This window comes from Ascaphus truei, chromosome 13, assembly GCF_040206685.1.
Source record: "Ascaphus truei isolate aAscTru1 chromosome 13, aAscTru1.hap1, whole genome shotgun sequence".
Lineage (NCBI taxonomy): Eukaryota > Metazoa > Chordata > Amphibia > Anura > Ascaphidae > Ascaphus > Ascaphus truei.
In genome coordinates, this window is record NC_134495.1 from 49535024 (window position 1) to 49547048 (window position 12025).

The 12025-nt window shown below is 45.4% G+C and overlaps 1 protein-coding gene across 2 annotated transcripts in view; it reads right to left on the reverse strand.

Moving 5' to 3' along the window:
• The window catches only part of LOC142465180 (uncharacterized), a 57879-nt gene extending 55340 nt beyond the window's left edge, over positions 1-2539 (reverse strand). For both annotated transcript variants that reach the window (XM_075569150.1, XM_075569149.1), the window contains exons 1-2: positions 2255-2539; positions 899-1192 (exon numbers count right to left, since the gene is read on the reverse strand). In XM_075569150.1, coding sequence (XP_075425265.1) covers positions 899-1192; positions 2255-2444 — 484 coding nt within the window. In that variant the 5' untranslated portion in view covers positions 2445-2539. The remainder of the gene's footprint in view (positions 1-898; positions 1193-2254) is intronic.
• Between the last annotated feature and the right edge of the window lie 9486 nt (positions 2540-12025).

Consider the following 12025-nt stretch of genomic DNA (forward strand, 5'->3'; position numbering starts at 1 on the left):
GAATGAAGCAAGCAAAAGGTATACTTAAAAACAGTGTCTCTTGGAATGTTATCTGTGCTAGTCCTTCCCCTGGTTGGATGTGTTTTATGGCTAGAGGTGTCAAAAGGTTCCTGAAAGCAAGTGATGTAAGAGTGTGTGTGTGTATCTGTGTGAATATAAGTGAATTGAGAGCCCACAGTATATACAGTGCTTTACAAAAGGTGTGTGTGGAGTGGGAGTTGAATATATATATATATATATATATATATATATTATATTATATATATATATATATATATATATATATATATATATATATATATATATATATATATATATATATATATATATATATATATATATATATATATATATATATACAGTGGTCAACAAATCACCAAAAAATCTACTCGCTGAACAAAAAAATCTACTTGCCACCTAGTACCACACGTGTGCTGCTTGGGCCAATAGGAGCTCGCCATGATGTTAAATCCACTCGCCCGGGGCAAGCAAATGTATAGGTTTGTCGATCACTGTATATATATATATGTATATATATACACATATACACTTTATTTGCATTGTATTTAGTTTAGAGAACAGAACCAAAACCTTCAGTAGAGTCGCGCAGCCTCTGCTATTTTATTCTCACAAAGCTGATTGCTGCCATTTCAAGTCCAGTGACAGCTCAATGTGACAGGAGCTTAGCAGCCATTTTAATTTCAGTTTTGAACACATAAAAAAAATAAGACACAATTTGAAAATCAGTGAGCAGGAAAAAATACTAGAGAGATGGAAACAAAAACCCAATTGTAAATTTAAAGGAGAGGGAAATTGGAAGTTTATGTGGTCAGTATCAGGACTGGAAACCCATGAAGAAATGTCTAATAATCTAAGAGATAGGATTGTGTAACCTCACCTGATATTCTGATCATCACTTCATTGCTGAGAAACGACAGGATCCGTCTTCCATATGTTTCTACCCAGTACCCACAGGTATATCTCCCAGCAGCCTCCTGGGCAGACGTGGAAATAACATACGTGGCTCCTCTCCCAGGTGTCTTCTCTCTGGGGATCTCTTTTCCCTCCCTGTAAAATCGGATCCCTGTCACTGCAGAGCCACCAGGAAAGGAACACGTCACAGTGACAGACTCCCCCCTGATATACACGGAGCGTGAGGGACTCAGGGAGATGGAGGGAGATGGTGGATAATCTGTAACACAGAGGGGATTATTTATAAATGAAGTATTTCATATGGTGAAAATGTGTGTTTCTTTAGTCAGTTTGTACAAGCATCAAACTCTGACAGTGATCTCTGGGACACAGGGATTAACATCACCTCAGACCTGGCAGATGTAACTGATGCCGGAGAAAAGAAAATAGCTGTAGTTATGCTCACACACTGTGATACATAAATGTATAATCACTGAGAAAACTGCTTCCCTGATCCTATAACCGCTACCAATAAACCTCCCAAATTGCTCACATAACTGCTACCACACCCCTAAATGCTTCTATTTCTGCTCCCGTTAAATCCTCCCCAACTGTTCCTATAACCTTCCCCTGTGTCTGTTCCCCTAACTGCCCCCTTTATCTTCTCCTCTTACTGCTCCCTATAACTTCTAACTGTTCCTATAACCACTCCCTATAACTTCACTAACTGCTCCTGTAACTGCTCCCTATAACATCTGTAACTGCTCCCTATAACATCTGTAACTGCTCCTTATAACACCTGTAACTGCTCCCTATAACTCCTCTTGTAACTGCTCTTATAAGTATGTTCAAAAGATACTTCAATCTTCAATACCCCAATCTTCAAAAGTGGGGACACAAACACTGTCTCAAACTACAGGCCAATCTCTCTTCTTCCAATACTATCCAAAGTCATGGAAAAATGTATCCACACCCAATTAAGCGATTTCTATACCAAGACAAATTTCCCTAGCCAATTCAAATCTGTTTTTTGCCCCAAACACTCCACGGTAACGACCCTGCTAAAAGTTCGCAATGAAATCCAGTGTGGAATGGAACAACTCACTGGTGCAATATTTCTAGATTTTGCACCTTGTCCCAAATACCAATATTCACAAGTATAGCCTTTACAAGTATAGGCTCCAGCTGAGGTAAAATCCAGACTCGGAATGTGATGTGTATAGTAGCTGTTCTGTGATGTGACCCAACCAGAGTAAATTAGTTCATTGTCCTTATGAAATGCATAGGTTCTGTACATCTGCCGATCATGAACAGAGCACGTCAGGCTCACAATGTTCCTCACCAGTTACAAGTATTGAGATCAGGTTACTTCTGGGTGAGGTGGATCTGCTGTCCCAATATTCACAAGTATAGGCTCCAGCGGAGGTAAAATCCAGACTCGGAATGTGATGTCTATAGTAGCTGTTCTGTGATGTGACCCAATCAGAGTAAATTAGTTCATTGTCCTTATGAAATACATAGGATCTGTACATCTGCCGATCATGAACAGAGCACGTCAGGCTGACGGCTTCTCCTCGTATATACACAGGGCGAGGAGGAGAAGCAGAGAGGTGCGGACGGGCTGCAGCATCTGAAACATACAGAAATAACATTGTATATTACGAATATTATGACTATTAGCTGGTACCAAGGGACAGAGACACATTGAACCTTGTGTCCTGTTTTATTTTACTTCTTTCTCCCCTCTTCCTCACTCCCAGAGGTCAATGTGTTAGTAACAAGTAGTACAGTGCAAATTACTGGAGAGAGACCTTTCTAATTTTATTAGCAGTCACCAGAGAGGGAGACAGAAACTGGGGAAACTGTTCAACGGCATCTTGACCAGCAGAATCCTCACCTTCCTGACAGAGCAGAGTGTACTGAGTAAGAGCCAGACAGGCGTCCTGCCAAACAACCGCACCACGGATCTACACGCTACACAGCCTGATTAATAAGCACGTCCACAACACCAACAAGGGCAACATCTTTGCTTGTTTTGTGGACTTTAAAAAAGCATTCAATCTGTTTCGGTGGTTACCCCTGATCCATGTATTGGGGTTCGGGAGTGTCAGCTCTTCAGGCCAGTGTTTGTAAATGCATTGAGTAAAATTATGCGACAATAAAGAATTTTCTGTGTTTTACCTTTCCAGGTGTGCCAGCAAGCAGAGATTGCTAGGCTATGAGTTTTACGGTGGGTTTTGCCGAGAAAGTGTTGTCAGAATGTGCCTAGGTAGTCGAGGTCCAGAGTTGCTGGATACCCCAAAAATGTACCCGGGAATCAGGTCGGAATCCCAGATACATAAAGGTACAATGCTCCTGCCCTGAAAACACTTTCGCGACTCACCACCAGGATGCCTTGCTTCAGCACAGACAAGGAGTGTATATAGGGATTGGGTGGATGCTCAAGTGCTTGGTCCCACAATGAAAATATTTGAATAATCAAGAAGATGACCACACATGGGGACTATAATCCATAATTCAGTGATCCAATAAGTCTTTCAACCTATATTGGGGCTCTATTACACCCTGAAGGTGTAGAGTAGCATTGCTGTACTCTTCTCCTCCTCATTGGAATGACCCTTTAGGTATATGATAAGGTACTCACTGTGTTCTATAACCTTGCTCTCTGTTGCTGCGCACTATGAAACTCATCTTTTTGGATATTTCAGAACAGACAAGAAAGGTAAATGGGCCATAGGGGTGCAAGGTATCCCCAAAAGGGTAAAGGGGTCTCTAGTATAAGGGGGGATGCCCAGTTAATGCCCATGATCACCCAGAACCTGGTATTGGGGTTCTTAGGGTGCTTCAGCTATACATAATGTGAGGATTTTAAAAGTCTTACTGTAAGTGGATAGAAATTAGCAGTGGTAAAAGTATAAAGAAAATGTTTGTTGGGAATATGCTATAAACCACCAAATATCTGTGAGATTGAGGAAGCTAAAATACTTTTGCAAATGGAGAAGACATCAAAACTGGGTCATGTGTGCATAATGGGGGATTTTAATTATCCAGACATAGACTGGGGCAATGAGATTAGCATTACAACAAAAGGAAACAGGTTTTTGGGGGTGCTTAAAGATAATTATATGACCCAAATTATTGAGGAACCAACCAGGAGAGGGGCAGTTCTGGAGTTGGTCATATCAAATAATGTAGAAGTAATACCCAAATGTTCCAGGACTTGAAAATTTGTTAACAGTGATCATAATATGGTTTCATTTGAAATAAATGATCAAAAAACAGATTACTTGGGTTCAACAAAGACCTTCAACTTTAGAAAGGCAGATTTTAACAAACTGAGGTCTAATCTACAAGTAATACAATGGGATGATGTTTTTGAAGGGAAAAATGTACAAGATAAATGGGCAGTCTTTAAAACATTGTTAGAAAAACACAATTATCAGTGTATACCCTTGGGTAATAAGTACCTGTACTGTATAAAAGAAATAAGTGAAAACCAATGTGGCTAAATAAACAGGTAGGGGAGGAAATGGACAAGAAGAGGAAGGCGTTTAGATTCTTTAAGTCAGAAGGGACAGAGACATCGTATCAGAATTATAAGGAATGTAACAAAAATTGCAAAAGAGCAATCAAATTAGCAAAAATGGATAATGATAAACGGATTGCAATAGAAAGTAAGGTCAACCCTAAAAAGTTCTTTAAGTACAAAAAGAATGGAAAAAATTCCAAGAAACTCCCTGATGAAATATCATCACAGAAAGACTGATAAAAGTAAAAATAACCAAATACCTCCTTTTATAACCGAATTTAGTGACATGCACCATAGTGTTAGAAAAATACTGCGGAAACATTGGGGTATACTTCAAATGGACCCCATTTTAGGTCCCCAACTAAAGTCTCAGCCAGGTATAGTGTTTAAACGTGCACCCAATTTGAAAAACATGTTGGCCCCAAGCCAAGTCATCAGTAACACCATAACATCTGGTGATATTAAGACACGTTTGGGAATCATGGGCACATATAAATGCGGAAAGTGCAAGGCGTGCAAACATATTAGCAAAGAGAAAACTGTTACGTCCTGTGCCACTAAATCTGTTTACAAAACGAAAAGTTTCATTAATTGTCAGACGACGCATGTGGTGTATGTCCTGCAGTGTAGCTGTAATTTACAGTACATTGGTAAGACTAAAAGACCACTGAAGATGCGCATGTTAGAAGATTTAAGAAATGTAAAAAACATACCAAAAATACTAGCTAAAGGTATGCCACTTACTCCGCTACTAAAACACTTCAAAGAGGTTCACAATAATGACCCTGGCTGTATTAAATTTAAGGGACTAGAAAGTGTATCATTAAATACCAGACAGGGAAATAGAGAAAACCACTTATTAAAACGGGAACAGTATTGGATTTATGAAATGCAAACTAGATACCCCACTGGTTTCAATGAACTTATTGAATTAACTCCATTTTTAAGGTGATGAATGAAATGTTTAGTGAATACTTTTTGGTAATTTTTATTGTAGAAGTCCTTTTAAATAATGATATATATTTTATGGTATATGTACTAATATTGTGTGATTTTTCCATTACAATATATATTATTCCTCCTTTTTATGCATGACAGTTCTATGATCTATAGCAGCGTTTCCCAAACTTTTTTTTTCCGTGACCCGGTTATTTTTTAACTTCTTTTTCGTGACCCACTAAAAATGTTATCGCCTATACTGGCCTATAGGGCCTGCACAGACACACACACAGCCGCTGATACACACACACACAGCCACTGATACACACACATACACAGCCACTGATACACACACACACACAGCCACTGATACACACACATACATAGCCACTGATACACACACACACAGCCACTGACACACGCAGCCACTGACACACACACAGATACACGCACACAGCCACTGATACACACACATACACAGCCACTGATATACACACACACAGCCACTGACACACGCAGCCACTGACACACACAGATACACACACAGAGCCACTGATACACACACACGCAGCCACTGACACACACGCAGCCACACAGACACTGCTACACACACAGAGACACTGCTACACACACAGAGACACTGCTACACACACAGAGACACTGCTACACACACACACAGAGACACTGCTACACACACAGAGACACTGCTACACACACAGACACTGATACACACAGCCACTGATACACAAAGACACTGATACACACACACACACACTGATACACACACACTGATACACACACACACGGATACTGATACACACACACACACACACTGATACAGATACACACAGGTACACACACACACACACACACTCGCTCTCCCCTATACGCACACAGACACAAACAGTGAATTACAGGCAACGACGGATGTGAGTGACTGGAGGGGGGCCAGGGACACTTGGGTGGGTGGGAGGCTAGGGGGCCAGGGACACTTGGGTGGGTGAGAGGCTAGGGGGCCAGGGACACTTGGGTGGGTGGGAGTCTAGGGGGCCAGGGACACTTGGGTGGGTGGGAGTCTAGGGGGCCAGGGACACTTGGGTGGGTGGGAGTCTAGGGGGCCAGGGACACTTGGGTGGGTGGGAGGCTAGGGGGCCAGGGACACTTGGGTGGGTGAGAGGCTAGGGGGCCAGGGACACTTGGGTGGGTGGGAGGCTAGGGGGCCAGGGACACTTGGGTGGGTGGGAGGCTAGGGGGCCAGGGACACTTGTGTGGGTGGCTAGGGGGCCAGGGACACTTGGGTGGGTGGGAGGCTAGGGGGCCAGGGACACTTGGGTGGGTGGGAGGCTAGGGGGCCAGGGACACTTGGGTGGGTGGCTAGGGGGCCAGGGACACTTGGGTGGGAGGCAGTGACTGGGTGGGGTGACTTACCTTGCCGCCGGACGCTTTCCCCTGCAGCCCCCGATATCCCCTGCTGCCCGGGATGGGAGGTGGGCTTGGGGCCACAGGAGGTGAGCTCGGGAAGCTGGCCGCGGGGGGAAGCGGGCCGCAGTAGGAGCTTGTACTTCCACCCTCCCCCATGTAACGTGCGGGCCGCAGAGGAGCTGGTACTTCCTCCTCTGCCCCACGTTGGGAGCGGGGGGGAGGAAGGGAGCGGGCCCTGCGCAAGCGCACGGGACCACGGGGGGAATCGCCACCATTTTTTTTAATCTTGAGCGGGGGGGACGGGAGTCACCGCGCGGCCAGCCTCGCTGCGACCCGGCAATTTTGGTGCCGTGGCCCGGTGTCGGGTCGCGACCCACCATTTGGGAAACGCTGATCTATAGCTTTTAATGTGCTAACTATCATCCGCCTTGCTTTGATTACCTTATGATCATTGCATGTAGTCTATGGGTGTTGTGCTTAATAGCTATGGCTCTGAATACGAGCTTACATCACTTTTGCCAGTCTATGGCACTTACAGGGTGTTTGCTTTGGGCCATCCCATTCGATTGGTTGCCACCCATACAAATACGCGCGGATGACACTGTGCATGACCTCCTAACGAAGCACGTAGTGCGAAACGCGTAGAGGTCACGACAGGTCATCCTGCGCGTGTTTGCTGACGGGCTGAGACGGTGCCTACAGGAAGCACATGCGGTGTTTCCATCTCTGCGGTGCCGTGATCCGGATCTTCATACGGTCACCGTGGACCCGCATCTCTGCTTCAGTGTGAGTAACCGTCTCCCCCTGTCAGCTATTGATAGTCCTCTATGGCGGTTTTTCCTTAAACCATCTTGGATTATTGTTTTATATTAACTGATTACTTTTTTGTATTTATGTGTTATACTGTGTAGGGATATAGGTATCTCAGGGTTCATATGTATGGTCACTGTAAACTAGCTGTGTAACAATTGTTACAGAGGTGGGGTTGGATCCCCTCAGTATTATTTGTGTATTTTTAATATTAAACAACAATTACTTAATCCCTGGTGCGCATTGTGTGCATTCTCTTTTTTTGTTTTTCAGGGTGTTTTCCCACCTTTTTAGGGGGGACCACCTTGAGGTGGGAGCTGCTTAGGGAGACGCTCCACACACGTGCAGCAAAGGGATTTTCCATTACCAATCACCTGTAGCACGAGCGCTGAACATCCTGTATTACCTGCTGTTCTTTAAGTATCTTAAAAAAAATGAGAAAAGAAAATATAGGACCCTTTCAGTGTGAGATGGGTAGGCAGATTATTGGAGATAAGGAAAAAGCAGGGGTATTAAACAAATTCTTTGCCTCTGTGTTTACCAGGGAAGAATCAAGTTCAATAGTAGTCTGTATCTATAAAGCCATCTTACATGTCTGGACATTTGATTTACTCTGGACATTTGGACTAAAGAACAATTTTATCTATCAATTTTTAATTTTTGATTGTTAATCTTTTCACATGTATTTCCACTTATCCCCCATATCCCCTTTATTTAATTTAGATTTAACACTTGCCACATGACATATTATGTGAATATTTCAGTCCCCATCTTCCACTTACACATTTGGGTTTATCACTTTGTTTATTGTTAAACCAACCCTTATATCTAAGATTACACTAAGGTTTATCCAAAGCACTATAGGATGTCTATATCAAAATCACACCACTCGGCTGATCTTTTATGTCACATATATATGTACACATGTTCAATTCACTTTAGATGCACCACACTTTTCATATTGATTTATCACATCCTCTGATATTCAGGGGGCCTGGCTTGTACTTCAGGGTGAAGTTGTAATTGGACAGCGCTGCCAGCCATCGATGACCGGCAGCATCCAGCTTGCCTGAGGTCATGATGTAGGTAAGTAGATTATTGTCTGTCCTTACTTCAAAGGCTACTCCGTAGAGGTAGTCATGGAGTTTATTCATGACTGCCCATTTGGGAGCCAGACACTCTAACTTGTGCACCGGGTAGTTTTGTTCACTGGGGATCAGGCTACGACTGACATAGGCCACTTGCCGGAGTCCTTCTGGATGTTACTGATGCAGTACTGCCCCCAGCTCGTTGAGACTGGCATTCACATGTAGAACGTAGGGCTGCTCAGGGTCAGCATAAGCAAGAACCGGGGCTTCAGTCAGGCTTCTCTTCAGGCCCAGGAAGGCCCGTTCACATTCAGGTGTCCACTTATCACCAAATGGCTGTCGGGCCGAGGTGGCTTTTCGCCCGGTGTCTTCGGGGTATATCTTCAGGAGATGGTTGAGGGGTTTGGCTCTACGGGAGTAACCCTCCACAAAACGACGGTAGTACCCACAGAAGCCGAGGAATGAGCGTAGCTCCATAAACATTTCCGGGTGAGGCTAGTTTACAACAGCTTCTACTTTGGCCGGATCTGTAGCGATTCCCTTGGCGGACACAATGTGTCCCACGTAGGTCACAGAGGTGTGACAGAACTGACACTTGTCGAGTGACAACTTCAGTCCTTCTTGTGCAAACGGTCCAGTACCTTCAATAGCCAACCTTCATGCTCTTCCAACGTCTTTCCAAACACGATAATATCGTTTAGGTACACTAAACATGCCCGAGGATTCATATCCCCTATCATCTTTTCCCTTAGGCGTTGGAATTTGGCTGGCACACCACAGATACCTTGGGGCATACATGTGAATTGATAGAAGCCTAGGGAACAGATGAAAGCAGTCTTTTCTTGATCCTCCTTACTCGTTGGTACTTGGTAGTACCCGGATCTTAAGTCCAGAACACTGAACCACTGACTTCCGTTTAGACCATTGAGAATCTCTTCTATGCGGGGGAGAGTGTACTGATCCGGTACTGTGTGATTGTTCAGTGTTCTATATTCGACGCACAGCCTCACCGACCCATTATTTTTCCTCACTACTACGATGGGTGAGGTGTAGGGGCTCAGTGATTCAGTCACGATTCCCGCTTCCTTCATCTTGTGTATTACACCCCTGACATCCCCATCCCAGGGCGTGATGCGGCGCGAACGCTTGCGGAAGGGGGTAGAGTCACTCATCCGGATGGTGTGTTGGGCGCTGCGGCTGCAGCCCACATCCATTTCACTCGTTGAGAATACAGCCTGTCGCCCGTTCAACTAGGCCGTCAGCCGGTCTCTCCATTCGGCGGGCAACGTAGAATCTCCAAAGTTGAACTCCAGATCAGCTGCTTGCCCAGACACGGTAGCAGTGTTCACCTGAGGCATCGTTTCTACAAGGCTAACAGGATATATACATCCCAATTTCTGCCCGACATCAAGAGCCATGGGGAATGGAGAAATATTCTGGGCATATATGTACGTTCGGGTGGGTATTTTGGATGCCCATTCTCTTACTTCGGGTACTAACTTGAATCCCCTCTGAGCATCTTCAGCCTTCGCACTCTCCAAGGAGAACAGATGGTCATCTTCGGCTTGGTCGGGGTAGCAACACCAGACTGCCATTTGCCACACTCCCCCTGGAGGAATTTCAGTCAGTCCGGTGCACCTATTGTTAAGGACCCTGTGTCACTCTAGGGCCGAAATTGGACAGCATTCTTCTAACAGGAGGGAGGGGAGGTTGAGATTACTCAAAGGCAGTTCCCCGACTTCTTGCAGGAAAGATCGGATGATGGTTTGCACTATATCCGTGTTGGTTCCCAGAATAATCGGATACATAGGCTGTTCCTGGGGCTCCGGGCATACTACCGCTTCTACTTCCATATGGTGGGATTTTCCAGTGTTCAACTGCATGATTTCCAGGCGAACTTTCACAATCCCATCAATGGGGTAATCTTCATTACTCAGCCCCCTTACCTTCATCTGTTCCGCCAACTGCAGCGGCCGCTTCTGAAGGTGCTGATTGTAAAACTCCCGTTATATAATGGTCACTTGAGACCCAGTGTCCAAAAAAGCCGAGGAATAGACGCCGTCCACGACAACGCGTATGATGGCTGTGGGTCCCACCCTGCTGCAGGCGTCAATTGGGGGTTTACATCATCAGGCCTCTGCTCCGAAGGATCATCTGAGGGTGGGGAAACATCTTCCTCGGAGGTGTTCGGGTTCTCGGGTTGACCAGTGTAAACCACGCAGACCACCACCTTACGATCTTCTTCCTTGTCTTCCTTCTCGGGCATTGAAAGCCAAAATGACCCTTCTTGCCGCAATGATAGCAGACGACGTCCCTGGTGGCAGTGCGGGTGCTGTAAGTAGGGGATACTGTCCCGAAGGTTTTGGGCTTAACCCCCGCTGGCTTTGCGGCAGAGTCTCCTTTCTTATTATAGGGCTCTTTGGTTTTCGTAGCAGAGGCTCCTTTGGATTTCTGGGGAGAGTGTAATAGACTATGTACTTCATGCACTTTCACATGCCGCAGTAATCCCGTAAACGTAGGAGGACTCCCTTGCATGACAGTACAACAAATCATATTGGCTATAGGGTTATTCCGACTGGTTCCTCGCAAATACTGTGTACGGCGGGCTTCGTCCATCTCGGAGGCGGGAATCAACTTGCAGTCGAGTAGTGTCCCTAGGATAAACTGTATGCGGTGGATGAACGCCGACAACTCTTCCCTCTTTCTGGTAGAGGTGGTAATATTTAGACCATATCACCCAGCATCCTCTTCTAACCCGTAGGCTTCTACCAGGAAATCCACTAACATTTGAGGCATCATGTCTGAGGGTTGTCCCCGATGAATGCTAACTATGGTAGCGGCGGGCGACCTAGGGCATTCCATGATGTTTTGCCGTTTTACTGCGTTGGAGCAGGACCATTCTTCTAGCACCGTCAGTGTATGCTCTTTCCAGGAGTATATCCCTTCTTCTCCCGCAGGCGTGGGGAGGACTCCAGAGAAAGCTTTGAGCTTCCGGTAATTCTGCGACTGGGAAGAGAGGATCAAAGCCTCCATTAGAGATAGCGCCAGCTGACCTATCTTGTCAGTAAGCTTTTTCAAAGCATCCACGAATAACTGAGCTTCACCTAAGCCACAGGCACTGTGGCTGCTTAGGTCAGACAGACGACTTAGTTCAGACTGACGGCTGCCGGCATCGCTCCCCAGGGGAGAGACGGCTAGCGGTGTTGGACACTCCTCTTTGCTGGCTTCTGTTCGGGTGTGCATTCTAGGGTATTTAGGGTACTCCCACCGGGGCGGGGCATCAGGGAGCTGTAAAAACTGTGGGGCAGTGTCCCTCAATGTCGCG